General features: G+C 38.4%; 1 protein-coding gene across 15 annotated transcripts in view; it reads left to right on the top strand.

Annotated features, from left to right (window-relative positions):
* LOC121880024 overlaps positions 1-26,253 on the top strand; it is a 70,486-nt gene that overhangs the window by 31,537 nt on the left and 12,696 nt on the right. For 13 of the 15 annotated variants that reach the window (XM_042386978.1, XM_042386987.1, XM_042386977.1 and 10 more), the window contains 16 exons: positions 2,037-2,229; positions 2,744-3,015; positions 3,800-4,002; positions 4,379-4,491; positions 4,750-5,008; positions 5,935-6,053; positions 15,578-16,156; positions 16,676-16,840; positions 17,302-17,518; positions 17,666-17,798; positions 21,037-21,228; positions 21,420-21,543; positions 22,866-22,943; positions 23,523-23,822; positions 25,203-25,313; positions 26,048-26,212. In XM_042386978.1, coding sequence (XP_042242912.1) covers positions 2,037-2,229; positions 2,744-3,015; positions 3,800-4,002; positions 4,379-4,491; positions 4,750-5,008; positions 5,935-6,053; positions 15,578-16,156; positions 16,676-16,840; positions 17,302-17,518; positions 17,666-17,798; positions 21,037-21,228; positions 21,420-21,543; positions 22,866-22,943; positions 23,523-23,822; positions 25,203-25,313; positions 26,048-26,212 — 3,223 coding nt within the window. The remainder of the gene's footprint in view (positions 1-2,036; positions 2,230-2,743; positions 3,016-3,799; positions 4,003-4,378; positions 4,492-4,749; positions 5,009-5,934; positions 6,054-15,577; positions 16,157-16,675; positions 16,841-17,301; positions 17,519-17,665; positions 17,799-21,036; positions 21,229-21,419; positions 21,544-22,865; positions 22,944-23,522; positions 23,823-25,202; positions 25,314-26,047; positions 26,213-26,253) is intronic. The other 2 variants (XM_042386981.1, XM_042386990.1) reach the window with 2 other exon arrangements.

The following is a 26,253-nucleotide window of genomic DNA, read 5'->3' on the forward strand; positions in this document are numbered from 1 at the left end:
ACATTCACTGCTGGAGAGATTGTGGATTCAGTTGATCCCCAACAGGTATATAACTGTGTGTCATTTCCCATCCTTCATACCACTAACAAAGAAAAAGACGCACAGCAGAGGTCTTGTGTCATTTGCTGCATCACAGAAACAATGCAGAAAAACTCAGCTGGGAGGTGGACCTAGAGATGAGATTATGACTCTTGGATGAAATAGTAATTAGTCAGTAAAACAATGATGTCTGTTTCCAAGGATGGCGGTTTAGGTTAATAAATCACCTTAAAACTTAAAATTTCTTTTAATTCCTAATAAGAACCTACTAGGTAGGGGAGGGAGGTTGTCTGAGGAACCCTACTCATTAGAGGTTTGAAGATACTAGCAATAGGGACAACACTGTTATACAGTACTTAAAGTTAAGATCTTCATTTCCTTATTTGAATGAAAAAAAATAATGATATTTAGAGGGACAAAAAAGTATATCTGTAATATTGAAGAAGTAGGTTCATTTTGTCTGTGATGTTAATGGTATTTGTGTTCCCTCTAAAATACACCATTGGGGAGAGCAAGAAATTATCTTAACAATACAGCAAGTGTTTGCATTTGTTAGGCTTATGTTCCTGATAAACCTCATGGATGTGAATTTCTTTGTGTAAAGGGAAAAAGGGGGTTAGGTACCCAAGTTAGACTGAACATAGGAGGGGAAAGAGTGCACATCCGCACACTGCAGCTGCTGAGACACAACTGTCTGGTGAGCCAGCTGGCGCAGTAGGTGATGTGCTACCTCACTGTTGCCATATTTTTTTTACCTGTATAAGACTGAAACTTAACACATTTTGTCTGAGAGCTAACAACACAATGGTGGAAAACGAAGTATCAAATAAATGCTCTAGGCATTTGACTGACATATAACTCATGAAATCCACAGCAGACATTTCCTTTTTGGACAGGAAAGCTCTGAAAGGCTGTAAATAACTTTGGCAGTAATGGGCTCCTTTTACATGAAAAGTTTTTTATTTTATTTTTATGACAGTAGACTCATTCACACCAGAATGCCTGTCCATTGCAGATGCTCTTTATGCCTGCAGTGTGTGTGTGTGTCTAACACATTTAGCTCTTGCTTGAACTCATCAATTCTGCCTCTTCCAGCTGACTCACCTGTCCCACTCACTGTATGTATAGAGGCCATGATTAAAGGAAAGTAATAAACAAAAATTACAGCTGGTAGGGCAGGGTGATGGACTTGCACTCATAAATACTTGAAGTCATTGAGTTGAGTACAATATTGGGAATTGGTGTACATTTACCAATTCACAAATACATGGAACTCGTTACAGTAAACTTGGGAATTTCAGGTTTCATTTGACCACTTTGGTAGAAGAGGAAGAAGAAAACTTCCTGAGTTTTAACAATATATCCGTCAGTCTTCACTTGTTGGCTAGGCACGATATCATTTCAACACGTTTCTGTAGAAAAGAGTTTGTCTCAACAGAATGGGGGGAAGTCATCATTGGTATTATTCCACTTGAAGAGAACCAAGAAAATCACTTAAACTTTGCCTCATACATATACATTGTTTAGAACACTTTATTCATTGTCAGTTAATTGAATTAGTTCTAATGATTGTTGATAAATGCTACCAGAGCTGTTAGCAGTCACTTGTAGTTTCTTATGTCAGAGGGTTAACTCGACATATATTTCATCTATACGCATCATTTATTTACAGGGCACATGTAATCTTTTTCTAATTCTGTTGCATCTACTATTAATTTAAGACCTTAGGAATAGACACAATGCATTGATGAAGATCTGGTTTGTTTATTCAAGACAAAAGTCTCATTCTTGAAAATTATATTTTGTCATAACTTTTTTCTTAACTTAAAGTTTTTATTATACATCCTTAAGCTTTATAAGCAGTAGTTTGTGTGAATAACCAATGCTCATGTACAGTATTTGGTGTGTAAGTGGTCAGAATGATTGTATGTGGTGATGGACATCACTACACTGTATATTGCTTTGTCCTTAAAACTATGTTTCTTGTTTTCCAACAGGGGTAGTCTAAGTCGCAGTGATGTGGCTGCCTCAGTGGGGCGCAATGAGCGGGACCATCGTGTGAGGGAAAAAGAGAACAGTGACATTTCTGCTATGCAAAAGCGACTGAATAAGACGAGTACCAGAGTTTCGGCCATCAATGAAGGGTCGAGACATGGCCACGAGAAAGGAGCAGTTAAGAAACAGCCACAGGTAATGTCATTTTCATCTGTCACTTTATTAATCAAAGGAAAATAATGAGTTTTATTGGTTTTAAGAGTTATGACCCAGCCTTGCTAGCTTTGCTTTGCTTCAGCATGCTTAATGGCAACCGAGTCACCAGAGCTGTGCTCATCCCGTTTTCTGCTGCTTATTCTGGACTGGTGTCCTGGGTTTGTGGTTGTGAGCAAGGTGAGGGGGGGGGGCATAGTCTGGTTTTACCTAACAGCTTCCATCAGGTAACTATGGCTAACTCATGAAAGCATACAAAATGACTGTAATCCATTGAGTATGATGGTGGATGATTATCCTTTATAATGAGAGTCTATGGTAAAGTTTGCTTCAATTTACCCCACAAAATTTATTTACAAAAGGTTTTTCACAAATGGAACCCTTTCATAAATTGGAGCATACTTGTACAGTAGTGTATATTGGTGATTTTATTAGTACCTGTACAGTAAACCTAGTTGAAGAATAATGAAATAATGTATTATAATATCTTTTGTAGGCTTTATGGCAAGAGGGCACCACTACTGTAGACCCAAGAGTGTCAGAAGTGTTGGCCATGCAAGAGGAACTACGACAAAAGAAGAACACTCTTGAGGCTCTAATGAAGCGCATGGGGAAGTCCTCCTCACTCAACATGGACAACATATCCGACAACATCTCAGACAATGTGTCCGAGACCTCCGACAGGCTGGATGGAGGGAATGGCACAACGGCCACCTGGGGAACGGCTGGTCTGCATGATTATTCTGACAACCATTACCAACACTCGAGGTACCTGCATGACAACTTTTCTTTTCCCGTCTTTAGTGATTAGCTTTGTGTAGGTTAGGTTAGGTTAGGTATGCTTATATATGTGTAGAGGCTGGCATAATGTCCAGGGAAGGTTGGGTTAGGTATGTACTGTATATGTGTAGAGGCTGGCATAACGTCCAGGTAAGAAAAGAATGATTCTTTGCTATAAGTGTAGAACCTCACTTGTACAGTATATTTGTTATAGACAGGACCAGCCACACTTGAGCCCAGATGATGTGGTTGTACAATGGGCCTTAGAAGGATACCATGTTACTCAGCTCTTGGGTGATGTATTCACAGAGAAAAAGTAACTTTACTAAGAAAGGAAAGTTGGAGACATTTTATGGTAATAAACTTGTACAGTACTGTATATATGAAAAGAAAATCCAGAGAAATATAAATTATTAAAAAATTTAGAGACTATTTGTGTAAATGGTGAAGAGATTCTCATTTACAGAATATATAGACTGAGTGTTATGACCACTACCTCTTGGCCAATTCCTTTATAGAACTGGGCATCAGAGATAGAAAATAAAATAGAGGGATTTATTTGTTATAATCAGACAAATGCTTTGATTGTTTAGATCTTATGACAATAGAGAAATTCACTTGGAATAGTCAGGAAACTTTTCTTCTTGTTTAATATTTTATTGTCAAGTAAATGCTGTAATCATTTAAACTGTCATTAAAATAGCTACTATTCATTTGCTATTGCCAGACAACCACTCTGATCATTTTGATTGTTATAAATGTTTATCAACAGTGATGAAGAATTGATAGAAGAGGAAAATGAGGGCGATGAAGTACCCGTACGGGCCCACCGCCGCTCCCAGCAGCCCACTGGCCAACCCAAAGACCGCAACCGTCACTCAGCCACGCGTCACCGCCGCCGTCAAGACTCGGGCCGTTTCTCAGTCAATAACTTGACCACAGCTCACAGTGGACGTCCCAAACACAACCGTCTTAGTGCGTATTTTAGTGTGTTGTTGGTAATTCTTGTTGTATAAAACTTTTAGAGGTTGTATTGGTGCATGGGTGTTCAATAGTTCCCAGCTGTTTCCTCTGTTTCTCCAAGTTGGGAAAGGTTTAGTAGTAAAGTCATTTATAGTGTGTAAGAGTAGAAGGTTAATATCCAGGCAGTCCAAACATTACTTATAGTATGAAAATTTCCTGGTTAGTTACTCACTGATAACAACTGCATTAGGGTTTACTGTCCACTACAGTAGACAAGAGTACATGATATCTCTGTTTGGCTTAAATCTGTATTTGTGAGAAGGGTGATGAGCATTAATACAATACTGTATATAGTTTAGTGGGAAATATAAGATGATTTGTTGTGCAGGAGGAAGTAGTGTTCCCAAGGCTTCATGGGAGGCGGTGGATGGCTCCAGTTACAAGTCTCCCTCCAACACCACACTCCAGGCTCACCAGACTCTTGGTGCAGCTCTCTCTCAGGTATGTGTACATGCATCTTGCCACACTCTTTTATGTAGATGATAAATCAAGTAACCTTTTTCTGATGTTTCAATGAAAATTCTTATTTTAAAACTACCAGAAGAACAGGAAGAAGCAGTCCATGTGGGAGGATAGAGGTGTCTGTTATGATACATATTAAGGGTATCGGAGGATGTGAATTAATTATTTGATTGGGTTCTAATTAAATCATTGTTATTTACACAAAGGATTGGTTTAATTTCTTGATCATTTTAACAGTTGAGTCAAGTGCAGGGAACAATCAACAACCTACAGGAGAGTCTGCGCCAAGAGCAGAACCAGGTGCTGGGGAGTGGCCCTTTCTCCCAGTTTATGCCACAGTACCTCCCAGACGTCCCCTCTGCTGGCTTGACGCCCACTTCCTTGCCTCCACACATCCCAGGAATGGGTACCTCCACAAATGGAGTACAGGCCCTCACTCCCATGTCCCCATATGCTGGACTAGGGTCTTTGGCTTTGGGAAGTCAAGGTAAGAATGGTAAGACAGCAATCCCTGGCCATAATACTGTACAGTAACTGGTCTGGTCAACATCATGTTAAGTTAAAAATTTTACATTCCTACATAGAAACTATGGTATGGCTTACTCTGGTCTGAGAATTTTCTCAAAAATCTTCTTCCTTCAGGACCATAAAATCAAATGGAAACAGCAGAATTGTTAGCTCTCCCACAATGGTGCCTCACATGTTCTAATTTGGTAAAAAATGTTCATCAGACATAACCACAACAAAACCAAATATGGGAGTTCTTAGTTTCTAGCTGGGACATCCTGATGGTGCCTACCACAGCTGTATGCTATAACAAGGTTGGCCTCCCACAGTATTATCATCTGTTGTATCAGAGTGATGATGTTTCAGCTCCACCTTCAGGCCATACAGTTTATAAGAATCTAAACATTCACATGCAGATAATATATGTATCCACATACTGAAGAAATCTGTGATATACTGGAAATGTTTTCTCCCATACATGGCAGTTTCCTATTCTTTTCATTCTGTCCTTATGGTGCTACTGCTGTTCACTGTAGAGGCTTCCTTGAGGGCTGGCTATGCATTAATTACCTGATGATGATGACTACAATAGTTTGAGAAAGTACTGAAATTAATATTTGGCATTACATCAAGATGTTTTAAGTAGTAGCACATTCTAACCAAGGATTATGGTACAGTAAGCCTTCAATTTTAGATATAAAATTTAAGATACAAGTTCTTAATCTTTGCCCTGTGTGAGTTACACAAAGATTATGAAAAAATAAGACTTTTTCAGAAATAGAGAGAATGAATTTAAATGAAGACCACAGTTTTAAGTGTGTACTGATCATTGGTCTTTTTCAGGAAAATTGTAATGGAGTGTTGAATGTTGTGGATGTTAGTGAAGTAAGTAAACATTAATCTCTCTCTCAATAGGTGGAAATGAAAGCAGTGGGCAGCAGATGAACCAGCAGCTGATGTTAGGACTCCAGCAATGTTTCTCGCAGCTTCACCTCCACTCACTGGAGATCCAGGCTCTGAGCAAGCACCTTCAGGTGAGGCGATCACTGTTCTTCCCGCCATACTTCCCGCCCTTCCAGTGAGAGCTGGCGGTTGCTTCTGCTTCTTAGCCTTGACCATGTTAAATTATCTTTTAATGGGCATAAGAGGTGGGAGTTGATGCTGGTACCTGTAGTAATGGCTTGATACCTAAGTAAAATCTTATTACCAGCAGAAATAAAATATAAAAATAAAATGCAAAGTATACTGTATACCATATACTGTACTGCATAAAAAATATATAAAATAATAATAGTAATAGTAATAAAAATATTAACCAAGATGTGGGATTATATATCTCTGTTAAAACTCATGGAATTATGTAACGTGCATGAGAGATGAAGAGGGTGGTGGTCTCGCTGTATAGTACAGCCTCTTCTTCACAGTTTGGTGCATCATAGACTTAAGACATCAGACTGTATATATGTCCAAACTTTGTCGTGACAGCAGTGTAGTCATTTATAGAACCTTAAAGGCTTCTTAAACTGTAAATACTGTACTGACAGGATGATAATGATCTTTATTATTAATACCAGCTTAAGGAGAAGAGTGGTTGGTTCAGCTTAGCATCATATTCATATTATCCAAAGAAAAGGCTTTAAATTGGCTCAGGTCAATGTATGTGATAGAATTCTCTCCTATCTAGTCAGGAATGAAGGGGAAGAGTCATACTAACTTTAATACTGTTGAAAGTGCTGTAAACTCCCGGCCTATGAGACACTTAGTTCATTACTGTGGCGTGGGAGGGTTGAACGGGCAGTATTGTGCGAGATGAGTAGTGAGAGTCGCATTAAGGCCCGGAATAAGCTAAAGCTTTTGTGTGCTGTAGTTTATAATACTGTGAGAATACATTACAAAGGAGAAGAGTTATAGGTTGTACAATCATATAGAAATCACATAGAAGTTTAGGACTGTATCAGGGAGCTTCATGTAATCTCTAGGAAATTTTTTTATTTTATTCCTCGATGTTATTAGTTATTATTGATGATATTATTTTTTCCTGTAATCCAGCATTCTTCCAGTTATGAGTTAGATCTATCTTATACTTTATTATTATTATTATTTTAGTTTGAAGGACATTGGTGATCAAAAATCTGTGTTCGGTGTCCGTGTTTCCCCCTTTTTGTTCCAGTTGATGGTCCTTACTTGTTACTGTATATACCACAGGTGCTTGTCTAGTAAACCCAACGTCTCAAGTTACAGTGATCCCACAGTCATCCGGATTCTAATTTATTATGTCCTCACAGTTGTTCCCTGTTCTGTGTGATGTAATAAAAACTGACCCTGTCGCATAAAGTGACTTCTCATTATTGGTGTCATGTGTTGAGAGCTGCCTGGTGTGACCTAATAATAAGTGACCCGTTTACCCTTAGTTCCTTTTGTGTTCTTTGTGGTCAGTGTTGAGGGCAGCTCCTTGCTATGTTTTTGTCACGCCCTCAGATGGTTTCCCAGTTTGTTTGTCTGGCCTCCTCCCTCTACTGATGTTTTCTTGACCTAGATGCATAATATTCACATGTAAGTTTTCAGTATAAAAGTCTCTTTAAATCTTTACTGAAATACTACATAGTAAGATTGTGTCTGACAGAGCTGCCTTTTGTTGGCTCTGGAAGGTGTTACCCATCTTTTGTCTAGTCTGTTTGTTTAGTTTTTTGGGTTCAAGGAGAAAACATCACAGGTATAATGAGTTGAATTATTTTATTGTACCTTTATGCTGTACGTGTTGGCCTTTGTGACCTTCAGTTTGAACTTGTAAGATCATATGACAGCTTCGGTGGGTTGCCTTGTGTATGGCACTGAAACTTCAGAGTTGCATGCATTACATATTGTTGGGCACATTCTAGTCATTTAGTTATGTCTTATTATATTATGCACAATACTGCATTATGCACATGCATGATTCAGCCCATACATATATCTCTGCAAGTATGCATGTTGGGCTATTTAGTACACAAGAGAAATTTAGAATTGGCTAGTCTAGTATTTATTCCGTATAATTATTTTTTATCTCTGTATAATTGATTATATGCAATAAATTCTTCTCCCAGTTCTCTTCTCTTGACTCTTCCTCTGTATGGTGATTGGCACTTGTTCTGTCATACCACACAAACCACCATGGTCTGCACTGTAACAAAAGATGTACACAGATGAAAAACACTGTTGTCTATAATTCAGGAGTAAAGTGCACATACAAGTACTGTAGATATTAAGTCCATATGCATGTGAAACTTCAGGGTAATGAAAGACAACAGAGAGTACAGTACTGGGGTCCAAATTCTTAAAGGTATGGTTGTTTAAGTTTCCCCTGTTGTGTGATGCCATGGTTCACATAGGGAAGGTAGAAGGATGAGTCTCTTGTGTAATTCTAACACTATTTTGAGTACCAACTTTGTCATATAGTTTAAGTGAGAAAGTTTGATAAATTCCTTTGCCTCCAGTTTGGGGAAGACTTTAACATACAGTAAAAAGGTGTAAGAATCTGGGTTCCAGTCTTCATGTACAGTATTGTCGCACCATCTCGCATGAAATAGTTAAGTCTGGAAGGTTCTTAAACTAGCTGTATTGCCTTCACTGGAGGTTTAGGATGTTCTGCTTGTTGTTTTGAGTTACAAATTTATATAAGTTGTACAGTCAAATGTTCCTAGGTAAGGTTGTTGTTTTTTTCTTCCAGTCTTCCTCCTCTCACTGTTGCACCATTATCTTAAACTGTATCATATTCATACACTTAGTTCTCCTTAGACTTAACACATTTGGTTACTCTCGTCTCCCTTTCTATTGTTACCAAGTCATAGTACAGTAGAGTAATTTAAGATTTAGATATAGGTAACAATAGTATTTCACAACACACAAAATAACATATTTGTGAAGATGAGTATATTGTGTAGTGTGTGTTTCTTCATATCTTAAAATGGGCTAAAAATGGATTATAATAATTCCAGTACTTTAGGAGAATAGTATAGGTATTATTAGATGAAAAAGTTGAAGAAATATGCTTTGTATTATTTTAGAGCTACTGTACTGTACACTTTCTGTGGATGAGAGTGATGGTGTGCAGTCAATCCAGAAAGTATCGAGAACTCCAAGCATCCAAAAGAATAAGAAACATCGGGTCAAGACCAACCCAACCCAACCAATTCATATACGCATCTGAGGTTATCACTCGTTTTCTATTCCGCCAGATCGTGGAGTCTCAATACTTTTTGGATTGGGTTTACATGCATCAAGACCATGTAGTGGTAATTAGACAGTCACAGGTGTATATTGGGGTAAAAGGGGAACGATAATTATTTATCTTAGTAACAAGGAAGTTCTGGAGAAGGATTTATAGAAGGTATTTGGGTATGAACGAGGAATTTGTGTTGTTTATTGACAGACAAGTGAAGGTCTTCTTTGGCTATACATGTGTTAACAAAGAGGCAGCATTCTCTAGATTGGGGGAAGAGAAAGAAGAAAAGTGGATTTGAGGAAACAGAAGAAGGTTTAAGTTAGGTTGACTGGGAATGACTTAACTAAACTGGTATACCTGGACGAAGTAATTAATAGTGAGTTTATAGGAAGATAAAATTTATGAAAACCTTAATTTCTGTTTTTTTATGAAAAACTCATAGGAAGTAAAATCGAATAAAAATTTAAAGAATTATCTGCATGAACAAACACTTCTTGAGACATCAGATGGTAAGTACATAAGCTAACTTAATGCCCTGATATCATTACATGGTTACTGAATGGCCTGAACGTGTCGATAAAGCTAAATATGTAGTTGATTTTACTTTCATTTATTTTTATACGTACTGTACTGTGTGTGTGGCTATGTTCCTCTCAAAGCATCCACTTGTCATGTAATTTCAGAATAAGTGAACATTACTGAGCTGTATAATCCAAAAAGAAGAATTATGTTGTAATAGAAATCTGATGTGCTTCAGAGTCTCACTTTCATTTCTGATTTATATATATATACTGTACTGTACTGTATTACGGTTATGTATCTCAGATGTCTTACCAGGGCTGTTACAAACTACAGTAGGTGGTCAGTCAAACTCCAGATCTTAAAACCTGTCTTGTAATTCACCTCAGGTTACAGTTGTTATTTAGCTGAACCAACATATCCTGACTCACTGAATATACTTTATTATAAAAATAATCATGTTTTTGTAATATGTTATGGCAATCAGTCAAGGAACATACAGCATTTTAAAGGGAGAAAAAATCCCAGCTGGTGAATGTCACGCATGTTGCTGTACGTCTTGTTATTTAGAAGTTTTTAAGAGTATCTGAGTCAGGATTTCCATATTCCAACACTGTATAACTCCAATGTGTAATTAGGGTACTGTACATATGCCTGCCCTGGTGTATGCTTATGCTCCTGTGAATAAAAAAAAGAACTAAGGAAAGAAATATAAATTGGAAATTTTTTGGAATTTATTGAGTGAGTGTAATGTCATGTTTTAAGAAAGGGAGGGAAAGGAATTAGCTTGAAAGATATGACTTGGAGACCGGCAGATAACCAGAGATCATGGGGAGTGTGAGGTGTAAATACAAATGGGGATCTCTGTATAAAATTATGGGATCACTTGAAGATTCACCTGATTATTAAGCACTGTAAAGTTACCTGGGGAGGTTAGGTTAGGTTAGATTAGGGTGGTTTTAATCTTAAAGTACTATAAGCCGGGGTGGAGCTAATCTTCATGTGATCTAAATTATGGCGTGAGAGAACATATTTTTCTAGCCCAAGGTAATACTGTACGTACACAAATAGGGTAAAAGAGTGTACTGTATATAAGTCATAAGAAGGGAATAACCAGATTTTATTTATAGATTAATTGTATCTAGTTATAAGTAATATGAATCTGTTTACACTAAGGAGATCGCATTGTCTACTGCACAACATATTTAAGTTAAAGGTGGAAGCAAGTTAATGGGGGTATTTTTACATACCCCCTCCTCTATGGATACAATGTAGTAGACTTTCCAAGCTGCTGTGAAATAAAGGCTTCACTATGTACTTTTTTGGGGGTTCGGTGTTACAGTTAAATGTGTGTGACTGGTTGTGCCTCGGTGGTGGTAATTGTTGTTGTCCAGTTGTAACTGGTTGTGTGGTGGTGGTGACTGGTTGATGATGGTGACTGGTTGTGGCTCTGTGATGGTAATTGTTGTTGTCCAGTGGTAATGGTGACTGTGTGGTGGTGAGGGTGACTGTGGTTGTGTGGTAGTCTATCTATCAACAAACACCATCATCATTACAGCCATTTTCTGCGCCCGTGTGGGATAGATGCGATGACCATATGGCAGCGCTCTCTCTCTTTCTCTATGTGAGGTTCTGCAAATATGTGAGGTTAGGTTTTAGGTTATATGGGTATGTTAGTTGTTGTTGGGTGTTGTGGCTCTATGAGGTGGTGTGGCTATAAGAGGTTTTGTGGACATGTGAGCTTCTGTAAACTAGTCCTTAGTCTCGGATCTTTATTGACCTGTAAGCACCTAATTTGAACATCAATTATTCATCTCTGTATATGTAGATAGAAAATAGTACAAAATACATAATTATTGTACTGTAATCCCCAGAAGTTGTAGATATGTAAGGAGATGTAGGTGGGTCAGACAGCTACTGTGGCTGTCTACTTTATGTACAGTTTGAGATAGATCTGCCTCTCCTTGTGTCATGCCAAATATGTCAAGGGTTAGCAGAATCTTTGTGGCCATCTGACCTTTACACCTGGAAGGTTTCTGAGTATCTCAATGTACGATGAGTACGTGCTCTCACACCTGTGGTAGAATTACAGTACATAATATTGCTACACTGAATAGTATAGTATTGTCAAAGAACATTCACAGGCCAATGCTGGTAGACCCTTTCATAAATCAAACCCCATTTTCCCATTATAAAGCTGGGATATGTTCCTGCAATAACCACCTTCTCAAAACATCTTATATGCTACAAAACTCGTTATTAATAAAAAAAATTATACCCAATGATTTTAAGCAATTAAGAAACAAAATAAGTAAAATATGTAATAGTACAGTAATCATTTTAATTATGTACAATGCTTACGAGAAACCAGACAATATTGGAAACAGTTAATAGTATGAAATGCTAAGCCAACTTCTCTGATACAGTACTTATATTGTCCTAGAAATATATTTTAATTAAAAAAATTACAAAATCTTATGAACATACAAGCAAAATATAAAATACAGTACGTACAGTAATACCCCTGTTAAGATGGACTACTGTATAGGGCCTTACTTATCTAGAATTCCAATTTATGTAAAACCTCTCCCTGGGTGTTGTCAACCATCATTTTGCTGAAAAATCCCTTACATAAACAAAGTAAAAGTTAACATTATAGTACCTTTACACTGCACTTATGTACTATAGCAGACAAAACTTGAAGTGGAGGACGATGGTGGCTGCTTACATCTACAATACCTGTACGTACATTGCCTTTACAGTACAGTACTTGCTTTAAGAGGCCATAATAATACACTGAGGAAACACTAAATATGAACAAAACACATAATGTGGAGTGGAGCGGTGGTCACAGCAACAAACATGTGGGAACTGACGCCTCTCGCCCAACTGTTGCCTCACTCAACCTTCCTTGTGCTGGAGCTCATCTGACTTATGGGGTTTCCGACTTACAGAAGTCTGACTTAGAGGGGCCTTACTGTACACAGAGGTGTGATACCTGTACGTACAGCGGTAATACGCATATCTCTCACTACTATGTCAAGTCTTGGCTCAGGACACACAAGTGTAGGGTGTTATCCAGTGTAACCCACCAAACATCACAGGTTTTTTCCAGGTACAGTACTCTGGTTCCCTCCTGTATTAACACTGGACAATACAGTTCATAACAAAGAACAGAACAACTGTCCAGATGGCTTGTAAGCTGCTAAGTGGTGAAAAGATAAAATAGAAAAAAAGAAGAATTAAATTGAAATTATAGGTAAAGAAAATGGTTCAGACAGGCACATATAGTAAAGAAAACGTCTTAACTGCCATTTACAGCAGGGTACACTCGACTCTTATTTGTATGATGCGGTTGTTGTGTTTCTTCATATGCTGGTTCTGTACAATACTTCTGTTTACCATATTATTCTTTACTCTGATTCTGATGGAAAAATCTGCATTGAATAAGTAAGCATACTGACAGAAAGAAAAAATTTACATTTTTGTTATAACATAATTAGGAAAAATTACAGAAATAATGAAAGAAACAAGAGTAACCTGGGGTTTTCTTTTGCAAATAAAAGCATGGGACTACCTTCCCCACTCCACCAAATTTTTGTGAACTAATGCTTATTAAATTCAGGTCAATCTGTAGTTACATTATGATTGAATACAAGTTGTCATAATTACATTGACAACATTTAATGAGATCATTGCATAACAAACACTACAGAAGTGTTAACAAAAGTGATGTTCTTTGACACAAGTATTACAAGATCTGAGGCCAATTGTTGCCGTGATGCAGCCATGAGATACTAAAGGTGGTGAAGGGAGTTATGGGTGGGAGTGTTACCATGTGACAATACAACCAGGCCTCAGAACCTTTACTTTTTATCAACACAGATTTTGTTCCTTCTGTGAGCCACAACCTGAAGAGATTGTTCCTAATAGAAATTATACCCAGGAGATTATAACTTGGAGAAAGGACAGAGTTGCACTGTAAAAGTTCTTCCATTATTATGATGCAAACAGTTATGAAATGTTGTTATTTAATGTTGATGCCAAAGATTAATTTTGCTCACTGAAAACCTGCATGTGTGTCTGTCTGTATATGTTGACTTCTTGCTACTTTTCTGTCACTTTCTACACACGACTTCCACCACTGTTCCTGACACATGCCTTTGTATTGTTCCTATTGTCCTCTGCTCCTCTCATTTTTAAGATTTCTCTACCCCATGATCCACCCCACCAGTAAAAGTTGATTATAAAGTTATATGGAAAGAAGTCATAGCTGCATTAAAGCAATAATAGTATTCTACAAGAGAAGAGCAGGTGAATGAAAGATTGAGTTAAAGTTTTGAATAGGTGTGGGAGTCAGACTAGAGGTTATAGTGTCTCCCCGGCTATATTATTCACATGTATGGATGAGAGTGAGGGTGAGTGAGACTGGAATCCTGCCAGAGTTAATTTGGGAGGTGTGATACTTTTAGCTGATGAATCACTACTGTTGCCAGAGAATGAAAGGGTAATAGAATAGATGGTCAGAACATTTTGATACATTTTTTTTAATAGAAAGCTAAAGATAGATGCTGAGAACTGAAAGTAGATTAATTTTTAAAGGAAGTAATCATTATTGTACTGCTGTGTTATGTTGTTTTATAACTTTGGTGTCTTACAAGGTTAGGATCATTGGTGAAGTGTCAGATGAGGGTAGCAAATTGAAGTACTTGGGATCAGTATGTTACGGCAATAGAAAATAACAAAACAAGGAGAGAGCAGAACTATAGAGAAAATGATTAATATGTGGGAAGGATTTGAGAGAAAAAAATGTAAACATAGATGAGAACTAAGAAACGGGGATGGAGTACAGTACAGTTTTCAAATGCATTAATATTAGAACTCCTAGTATTTGCATTCCTATTCAAATCCTTGGGCAAAGTATTCATATTCGTAGGATAATCTGACGAACAAGAATTGTTTTATTAATAGAAATAACCATACACTTGGCTGATGAATTTATTTTGGACAAATGAAGAGAGAGAGAGAATTTTTAGGGATGTACAGTAGCTAAAGCAACTATCTGTGCAGGTGGGGGTCGATATGCTCTGAAATTTGACGTGTGACTAGTGACAGCCCTCGTATACCAAAATTTATCTTCCATGTTCTCATATTGTTTCCCACAAATTATGCACAGATAGTTGCTTTAGCTACTGTACAATTGGCTCATTAAGTCCATAACTGGAGTCACCCGAGAAGCTATATATCATAAACCTCACCAGACCTGAGTAATTAAATTTTGTGTCTTTGTCATAAAATATGGGGCACACAACAGCCTGATCTATCCACACAAAACTTCATCTTTATTCAGTGTCAGAGATTGAAATTATACAAGTTCTTATTGTCGATATTTGGGTCAAGTTCAGTAATCAGCATTTCCTATCTTAATGAACAAGGTAATTAACCTATTACAAGTACTTAATAGGTCTTAAGACACCAACAGAAAAAAAAGCATTGAAACTTAGAAGATAAAGACACATTTTAGTGATGGGAATTATTAAAGGAGAAACCCCGCCCTCATTAAGATTTGCTGGAAGTTCTAGTTCAGTGTTGGGTGTATGGCTGGGTTAGGTTAGGTTTTAGATAAATGTATAAAGATTACAGCAATATGAATAGATAGCTTATATATCATAGAGGAACTAAGGTGATAAAAAGAATGAAAGAGTTGTACAATACAGACACACTATTAGATGAAGAAATATACACAATACTGTACTGTTAATATAAGATTTCTTGTTGCTTATGAATGTCTCTTATTCAATATTATAATACTGAATGGCATATTTTCTTCTACGTTAGCTCCTTGATAGAAGGGATCAAGCCGATTCACTTCCAGTTCCTGATTCTGGAGGTGGACGGCTCGACAGGAGAAGAGGGAGAACTGGAACTAGGAGGAGTGAAGACGAGGAGGAAGAGGAGGAGGATGACGACGACGACGACGTAACGGCTGCCACTCGCCCGTCATATCCCCTCCACCACAACCTCCTCGCTGCCTCGCACACGCGGGACGGGAAGGAGAGCGCATCTCGGGTGCCACAGAGTCTCTCCTTCCCTCTCTTCCTCAGTCAACCGGGCGATGGAGAAGCCCACCCGACAGGCGTCACGAACCCAATATACGGCCGTTTAGGAGACGTGAGGGAACCGGGTTCTTGGGGCTCCTTCGCTCCAACACCAGGCACGGAGCAGCCCTCGGAGCAACTAGCCTCGATGATGGGTGTAGGCGGGGTGGTAGACAACAGCCCATCACACCCTCTCCTCCACCTTGACCGTATGAGTGAGGAGAGGCCTCAGTCACAGCCGCCGGATGACCACCACTGGGCATCTCTGGCTTCCACCCATCCTCTTCATCATCAAACTACAGATCTACTCAATAATCAGGTTAGCATCTTGGCTGTTCAGTGTGATGTAAGATTTCAGAAAGGCTTGTCCAACAACTTCAATCGTCAGTCAATATTTCATCCTTATCATTCTGTTATCATGTGTATTGTCATTGATATCATTCTGTTGTTATCCTTTTCATTTGTCAGTTTGTCATAGTCCTAATCATTGCTTAGTAGAGTTTTTGCTCTACATGACTGTGATTATAAATCTTAAACTTAAATTTGAATGCTTGATTTTAAATAAGTTTATGGCAAGATGTTTGAGTGTAATGTTTGGTACTCAGATGGTTGGTTGGGTGTAATGTTTGGTACTCAGATGGTTGGTTGGGTGTAATGTTTGGTACTCAGATGGTTGGTTGGGTGTAATGTTTGGTACTCAGATGGTTGGTTGGGTGTAATGTTTGGTACTCAGATGGTTGGTTGGGTGTAATGTTTGGTACTCAGATGGTTGGTGAGTGTGTCTGAGTGTAATGTTTGGTTAGAATCCCTGATGACCTGACAAAACACCTTTTACTAGGTTCCTCCCGGGACTCGAGCCAACAACTACTGGGACAACTTCCGCAGTTATTCCCGGCAGAACCTTCTCTCCACGGCCACCAAGAGCAATACTAGTGACCATCATCCTGCTTCCACTGCCTCCATCTCTGCTGCAACTCCTAGTGGCACTGCAGGGTTCCTCCAGGTACTGTTTTCTTTGTGAAGCTTAAATATACTGTACATCCCCCTCCCTCCTTCCTTCTTTCCTTCCTTCCGATGTAACTGGGAGTGGAGTCAAATTGCCCCATAAACTAGTGATTTTCATTATTCATGACTTTTTTTATATATATATTCTGAGAGAAGGATCTAGTCACCATTTTGTCCATCCATTGGTTTTACTTATTTTGTTACTTATCACAGTCCTGAGGAACAGATGTAGCTTGAGTATATTCCTTTTTAACACAAGAATAAGGAGTAAATGTAATATAAACAGTAGTTTCCTGTTTGGTTTTGTGTGGTTGAATTCGTTAAAATAAATTTCCTCACCAGGCTTTTATATTTATTGTATATTACATTACATAATTCACATACATTAGACTTCATTTACAAAATAGATACCAATTTTAAATTTTTATACAGTGCACTTAGAAAGAATTCCACCCACAGTCTCGGGAACCCATTCGAGTGGAGGACAAGCGCTTCAATGTTTCAGTGAGCCATAACAATAACAGCAGTAGTGGGGGCGGTGCACGAGCCAGGGTGTCCAACCCCCACTTAAATAATCCCAGGGGAGGCAATGCCAGGGTCAGGAACCCTGTCTCAACTAACTCTCAGCAGATCCTCGGCCAGAACAAACACAAGACTAATAACCGCAATAAACAAGGTGGGTAATTTGTTTTTCTTGCCATTTTCTTTATTTATGTATTAATTTAGGGGCATACTGAACTGTGTTGTACTGTATGAGATCCACTTGTAACCAATTGTAAATAAAGGTAAGATTAATTATGCAAAAGTACAAGCCTTTTTCTAGGTGGTTGGTGGCTGCCAGGCTCTGGGTCCAAGGTGCCGAGTACAAACATCCCCCCGAGTGTCACCTCTGCTGGCACCTCCAGAGATCGTAGCTATGTCAATTACAACTCTGTTCGCGGAAGTGGTAATGACAGGTATGTCCTCTCTTGCACTGAGTTTGTTATAGTGGTAAGAGATTAGATATTTGATCATGGATAAGTGATTTTTCTCTTTTTTCTGCCAGATAAATAAACTGTTTTTGAACTCTTGTACCTGTGTTAAGATTAAAGTTATTTTTACAACAGCCACTAGTTATATGCTTTCTCTCTTTCTGTTTATATCTATGACTGTTATAAGGATATCAACAAATATTTTATCTTAGATAAATAAAATAAAAAAATATTAACTTGTAAGGTTTTATTTTTTCAATATTCTCCTTATTCTTTTCCCCATGTTTTTATTCATTGAGATAACCTTTGTTTTATTAACATATTATCATTACATTATCTGTAAATCTTATTTTCACTTCTAAGATATCTTAACATTACTACTGCTTGTATACAGTACAGGGAGGCCTCATTATACGCTGTAGTGATATACAGTTTGTCATTTTACATATACAGTACTGTACAGTAAACCCTCGATAACTAGGCACATATGGGGCTCTGGTCTTGCCGAGTTATCCCAAATTCTGACTTATCGAGGCAATTTCCCTCCTCCTACAAAAATACAACAATAAAAAATTATTGACCCATATATGTTTACAAGTAATTACTAATTGTAAAAAAGTAACACTTTCCAGCATGGCAGACAAAGAATGAAGCATCATAGTAGGTGACACAAATGCATGGTAGGTGATGCAGGTGGCCAGATATGCCGAGATTTTCCCAGATAATTTTACGTATTTCGGCATTTCCCGAGTTATACTAACACATTCTGAGACCATATCCATGCTGAGTTACCTGGTATATGAAATTCAGAGTTATCAAATGCCGAGTTATCGAGGGTTTGCCGTACGTCGCTAACAAATATAGGAATAATGTATAATATAAAAATAACCATAATAAGAAATAAAAGTGCCTTACACCTGTTAAATTTCTACCACACCAAAATACCTCAGTCACCTCTCACACGACTGCGTACTTTGCCATTGTTGAATGTGATATCCACAGAATTTGCAAGTGTGCCTTGTGAATAAAAATGATAAAATACTGTACTGTATTAAGAGAGTCAGGGTATATTCTGTGTGGAAGATGGAGTGTATTTAAGAGTAGCCAGTGGTTTGGTAACACACCGACTCACCGGACTACGGTGTTCCAACACCCAAAATGAATTTTAGAAAATCGTATACAGTTCTTACGATATACAATGGAGTGGGAAAAGAAAAAAGTATTGTACAAAACTACGTCTGGGTGCGTAACTTTTGAGAGGAGGTGGGAAGGAAGGAGTGCTGGCTGGCCTGAGAGGACAATACTCTCTCCTGCGCTTGGCAATCTGCGATCCCTTTACAACGACAGTATGGAACTTCACCATAATTCCCATATTATTTTGGTTCATTTGGTGTCTGGTTAATACAACATTATCCTAAAATAATAAATTTTCCCCAAAAATCATAAAACTCAACCCTAGATGAGTAATTGCGTCGTATTATATTCCCAGTCTCTTGTTTACAGTGTGGTAACAGCTGATCATTCCCGTTCTCCCTAACAATGTTGCCAGCACTCACCATTGTTGGTACTGCTCAAGAGGGTTGATGCTTACCACAGGAGCTGTCTTCAGCACTTAGTAAATAATATTGTAGCATATTTACCACCACCTAATAAACATTATTGTAGTGTATAATGCGTCTCCATATGCCCTGGTTTATTCACTGATCAATTGTGTAAAAGCCAAATTGAGCCATCATGAATCACTCAAAAGTAATAAATAACTTTGTCATGAACATAACTTCATATCAAATGCTATACATTATGTTATAATGACCCCATTGTAAGCTGATTTGCTGAAAGTTCTCTCTCCAGGAGCACATCCTGAGCTTTCAAGGGATATTATTGTTCATATTGGAATACATACACTGTATGTACCCATAATTACATTAAATCTTATGGGGAATAATTCCTCACTATAAAACGTTTCACTATAAGTCGAGTTTCTCTGGAACACATCCTCGGCGTATACTGAAGACCCCTACTTCTTAATAATTATCTCCCCAATCTTTTCTTTTTCTGGACCTTTTGATCCAGCCTGGGAGAGGAATAATGATAATGTAGATAAATAAATATAAAGTTTAAGTTCTCTTTTAACACATTTTTACAGAACGATTTGGTTATAACGCGATGAATGTATTCGGGAACACATTTTCCAAAATGCAGATGCAACAGATGTAATTTGGATATGACATGGTTGGGTAAACGGAGCTGCTGTATATCACTCGAGTAGGAATAAGTGGTTATGTGGTCTCCTCTGAGTAGCATGACACAAGGCGGAGCACCACCCCCACAGTCTTTTATCTTTGTACAGGGGTGGCAAGGGTGTGTGTGTGAAGCATTCTGGTAGTGATAGTAGTGGAGGTGAAGTAAAACAAAGAAAACTATAACTCGAACAAATTTAGATGTGATTAAGTGATATGAATGCTCACCTGCGTTGTCAGACTGGCTCCACCTCCTCCCTCTCTTCTTCCACCACTCATCTCAAACAACCATCTTCTCTTCTGGTGGTGAGTGTTAAAACATTCTTAAAAGTTTAGCAAAAACTTTTAGACAAATACTGTACTTGAAAGTACAGAAAGAGAAAAATTAGATACTTTGGTTATATAATTAGGGATGAGGGGATAATGACATAAATATTAACGGGCAAAGATGAGGGTAGGTGAGCCGGGGAAAGCAGAGACTCGGATGGATGAAGGATTAGTAAACACAGCCCAAGAATGTTTAGAGTGGAGGAGTGTGGTCACCAACCCTCAGACATAAGGACAGTACTCTGATTGATTGATGGTTTAATGTGTTTTAATTTAAAAAGGTTTAATCGTTAATAGCTTTTAAGTGAAGCACACTACTACCTATTATCTCATCATTTTCGTTCTCCTTCATGGCTCCATTGTCTATCACATAGCAACATAAACTAACACACTGAAACAACCACTTTCTCTTAATGAATAATTTTATCACTCTAAAGCAGTTATTATAAAAGAACACATAAAAACTGACAATAATGTGAAAATGCGTCCAATGTTGGTCCCATGTCAGTCATGTTGGTGTTCTCAAACCTGGCCCCCCTAACTCCTTAACTCCCATTGACTCGTTGATTACTGTAATGCGGTGTTTTTCAGGAATGCAACTTCTGCGTTATAGGAGAACTGATTGTATTAACTTAACTTTGGATTTTTACTTGCAGTGATAGTACTGGGGCCGTAACCTTGGAAGTTCTTAAGGAAGCAGAAGCATTGATGCGTCGTCATGCCAGCCAGCCTGAGTTTTTGCTGCAACTTTTCCGCCATGCATCACAGATCACCGTACACACTGACCAACATGTGGCAGTGGCTCTGCTGCAAGACCTAGCCACACAGCCTCATGGTTCCAATCATGGGTAACTTGAGAGTCTTTCTTAAATGTTCCTCTGCCAACCCACATGATATGATAACTCTCAAACTGCAGTAACACGCTAAACCTTTGGTCATTGGAACCTATTCCCATCACCAGAAAATGTTTTAAGTGTCAGTGAGCTTGTTCACATGCTGTACAGGGGAGGAAAAATGAATAAGAATTTAAATTTTCCAGGGTAAATGCCAACAGCCGAGGCAACAACAATGAAACAAATAGCCTGTCCCTGCCAGCCCCATTACGAGACTCTTCTTGGCGTCAGCAGACCTCTCCCTCTCACCCTCATAATATATTACCCCAGGTACAGTACTTCTGCCATGTTGTCCTCTTGTTACTTGTCTCACCTTTATTCTGTTTCATATTCTTATCCTTACTGTGTTCACTCAATGTTGCTGCCTTTTGTGTTGTGTGTGACAATACAGTTACATGATTGTGTGCACTGCCTGAGGTTGTGTGGTCTTTAGCTCAGGTGACTTTTATAACAGCAATGGTAGAGGCAGAATTATTCAACATACCTGTGAAGAGACACATTGATATTGCAATACCTGGCATCTACAACTACTCATTTACTGTAAACATTAACATTTTTAATTCTTGGCTGTAGGTGTGCAAAACTGTTTCAGATATTCTAATCATGAAGGAATTAAAAAGGGGCTCAAATGATACACCTGCTTAATTAACAGTGTGGGGTTATGTACATGACTGATGGAAATTCATGGTTATGTAACAGTTCTTTCATCCCACATGAATTTTATAGCCAAAAGACATTTTATTTTATACATATGCAATAACTTCTTCCTTGGTGACACAGTCTGTCTGGAATAAGACAGGAAAGAAAGCATCAACCTATCCCAGCCAGTTAGATTTATAATTTTCAAGGACTGGTGAGCAGCTGGTTCCTTGTACTGTACTGATGCTTTCACCCTGCTGTAGGTGGAAGGAACAATTTGAACTTTCATTTAAGTTTTGTTGGTCAAAGTCAATGTTGGTTGTGCCATAGCTTAACATAATGACAACATTTTAACACTGTTGTTGTTAGTTACTGTGACTTTTAAGTGGGGTGGGGGCTAATGTAGGTGGAGCTGACAAAATAATACAGGGGTTTGGGTGAAAGTTGATAAGGACAAAGATTAAAAAAAAAGAAAAGCAAAGTGAGGAAGGACATGGGAAGACTAGACTTATATCTTGCCTTTTATATACTACAGTGGGGTATGCTATAACGAATCTAATTGGTTCTAGAACCTTGTTCGTTATAGCATTCGTTCGTTATAGGATTAATCCGTTCGAGGCCCCCAAATACAACCACTTAACACTGAAAAATATAATATAAAATTGTAAAAATTTTAAAAAGTGCATAAATATGCATCTAAACCCCTGAAATAACCAATATCATTAATACTTTTAATAAAAAAACAATAAATTAGTAAAAAAAAAAAATTTTTTTTTTTTTTAATTATGTTCGTTGTAGGAGTTTCGTTCGTTATAGCATTCTCAATTTTATAGGTAAAACCGTTCGTTATAGGAATATTCGTAGTAGGATCCGTTCGTTATAGCATACCCCACTGTATACCCAGATTCTTAATTAAAGCCCAGTGTTAATTCTTGTGTTATCTTCTGTTACAGGAAAATGTGAGTGTAGTGGGCCTGTCAGGGTCAGAGGTCAGTGACAGCGGCCTCACATCCGAGGACGAAGACAGTAGAGTAAGTAGTAGCTAATAGTTGCCACGTCAACAGGGATAAGTTATGTGGAGGAAGTGTATTGTATCCTTACCACCATAACTGTTTCACAACTGGGTGATGAATCTTGTAGTTGTTAGTAGTCAGCCGCTTCACAACTCGATAATTTTCAGAGTTTTTCCCTCTTTTTATTCCTCATATTCTTATTGCTTCTTCCTTTATTTAGTGGAGTCTTTGCTGTATTTATATATTTCTGCTCCTGTGAGTTTAGATGCCCTATTCATCTCCCCGACTGTAGTACACCGTGAGTGCACTTTATTGTACTGGTACAGGTGTTTGTTGTTTATGGTGGTGGTATCCTCTCTATTGCTTATGGAATAGTAAAGTTGGTCACCTCACTGCCTCCTCACTTTTTACAAGCCACTATTTTCTTCCTCCAGACATATATAAACTTCCTCTTTTAATGTCTTTGGAATACTTTTTTTTTACCAAATTTTGCAGTTTCACTTCACTCCTGTCACGTACAGTAGATTAGCTTTCCAAACGTTTTCCTGTACAGCCAGAACAGTGCCTTAATGTCTTGCTACTGTTTTTGTCCACCAGGCTCTCTACCGCAATGTTAAAAACCTCAGTCTGAGTCCAAGTGGTCGAGCAGGGCTGTCCGGTGCCATACCCAGGTCCACCCCAGGGGTCAACACTAGCAGCCACTCTCGCCCTCAGTTCCCTCAGCCTCAACAGTACCAGTCACAGTTCCCCCATCATAATTATCAGTACTTCCCCCAACAACCCAACCTCTCAAACAACCAGGGAGGTAGTAGCCGCAGTGTAGCCAACTCTGAGAGTTCCCTCTACGATCACTTGGTCTTCAATGACTCACACATGGGCACTGCTCACCCACAGCAGGTTGGTAGTTTACTTTCAAGTATGTATCATTGTTATGTATAGTGTCACACATGCACACACACACACACACACACACAGTGCGTTGTTACATGTGTAGTTGAGATGTATACTCCAGTATGTGTATGCTTTTCTAACTTGACACCCTCCTCCAGGTGGCTTCATCTAATGGTCAAACCATTTTGTGGGGTGTCTAGGTTAACAGACAGCAGCCCATCCCTCCATATTACAATTATTTCTCTTACAAAGGTGATTTAAAAGCATATGTTGCCCTCCAGAGACAGAAGGTTTAAAGATAGCTGTCGTATATTTACCTTGCCATTACACACATCACACTAGCTGTGGCTGCCATCTTGATTTCAGGGCCAACCAGCCAGTTTGAATTAGTTCATAGCTACCTACCTCAAATAGCAAACATCTCTCTCCAAGACAGTGTCCCAACTTGATGGTTAGTTAGTTAGTTAGTGTTGTCTCACTGGGAAGCAAAATCCATCATGGTAGATTGAATTTGAAATGAAGCTGCTGGCCGTAGCTAACAGTGGTTAGGTAGATACGGCTGTCTGTTAGACCTCCTGCATGTATAAGTCAACCTCCCTGACCAGATATCCCTCCTCCTAGAGACAGGCCTGGCACTTGATATAACAGTATTAAGGACCTGCTATGCTTTGCCATAAACAGATGACCTGTACCAGGAATTTTCCCCCCACACACTCATCATTCTGTCACTTTATGTAACTTGCTGACAAAACCCATGAACTTTCAGGCTTTTACGGCCTTAGTGCATGAGTCATAAAAGCAAGCATGAACTACGCATTCATCCCAGTTGGGCTCTGTAAACGCTTTTGCACCTCACCTTGCACAGGATGCAAGGGGGTGCCCAATAAACTAGCCCCCTCGTGGGGCAAATTCATATTCAAAATTGTCACAGGAATGAATGAGCAATCATAAGCTTAACTCCAAGCTGCCAGTAGGGGGCTTGATCAACTATTCTAAACCCTCCAAAACGACTACGGCCTCTTCTTCTGATGCTTGTGTGTAATGCTGTCTTTAATGTGTCAAATATGATAATTATTCTTGATTGTGTTAAGACCTTGCCTAACACTCAATACTTTACACCAATTATAATTTGTAAATGATCTTTTAACACTTAGCGGTAGCCATGTTTTAGTTTTTGTGAAGTCAACTGAAGTACAGAATGATTGTTTACATACTGGTAAGTGTCAAGTACTTGGCTTAGGCCTTGAAAATTATTGATGCTGATGTTAATGGTGATACTTTATCTGATAATGATTTATGGATGGTTAAACTAAGATTAATTTAATATGACATCTGTGAATAGTTGTTCCAGGCTTTGATTATGCTTGATGATTATTTGTTTAACAGGTCGTAGAGGAATGGATATGTCGGAGTGAAGGTGAGGCAGGCGAGGAGAAGCTACAGAACCAACCAGAGACTGTGGGCTCCTCTCCTGAAGATGCTCACCACATCATACATGTACGTCATTATCTGTCTTTCTCACTTTCTAGGTCTGTGTTTGTCTTTATCTTTGTCTAAGCCAGTGTTAATATTCCTAATTTTCTTAGTGTGTTTAAAATTTTCCTGTTATCCGTATCTATACTCACTGTACCATTCTTGCAGGAGGAGCGAGGTGGCCTACACTTCTGTCACCAAACACTGACTTCTTTAAACACATCTCATCTTTTTTCATTCTTACATCCCAGTTACAAATATTTCATCACTACACCCACATCTTTTATGGCTCCTTGCACCTTATGTACTTATATTACTCAGATAATATAATTAGATTTCCATAACTTTGGGATGGAGTTGTTTGTTTTAGTTTATCTGTTCATTTGGTTGATGTGTTCGTTCATTCATCCGTCTGTTCACTCTGTTCTTATTATGGTTTGGTTATTGTATTGATACATTCTTTGACTCCTATCTTCATTCCTTCCCCAGGGTTGTGTACTGAGCGTAGGTATACAGTACGTGAATTATAAAATGACATCGTTCTTTAAGCTAGGAAGGATTCTTGTTTGATACTGAGAATAAGAAGAAATGATTAAAGAGCATATGTAGCCAGTTTAGTTTTAGAAAGTTAAGCCATTAATTATGATTTTTATCTCATCCTCCTAAAAGCATGTTGTGAATAGATTGATAGATGTAGCTGGACAGAGGTTGTTGAGTTCGGGTAATGATTGATGAATTCTTTTGGTTTATTCGTTTAGCCTCTAAATAACGACACCGAATACCTGACATTTGAGACGCTGGTGTCATCAGCGGTGAGGGCAAGTGTAGAAATATTGCTGAGCCAACTTGGTGGATCACAGGCGTCCGGGGGCCTCGTGTCTCCGCTCCTCATCACTTCACTCCACAATACACTTGTTGCTCAGGTCAGATTTACTCAGTCATCAATTATTTTTATGTATTTTGA

This window comes from Homarus americanus, unplaced genomic scaffold, assembly GCF_018991925.1.
Source record: "Homarus americanus isolate GMGI-L3 unplaced genomic scaffold, GMGI_Hamer_2.0 scaffold30108, whole genome shotgun sequence".
NCBI classification, from domain to species: Eukaryota; Metazoa; Arthropoda; class Malacostraca; order Decapoda; family Nephropidae; genus Homarus; species Homarus americanus.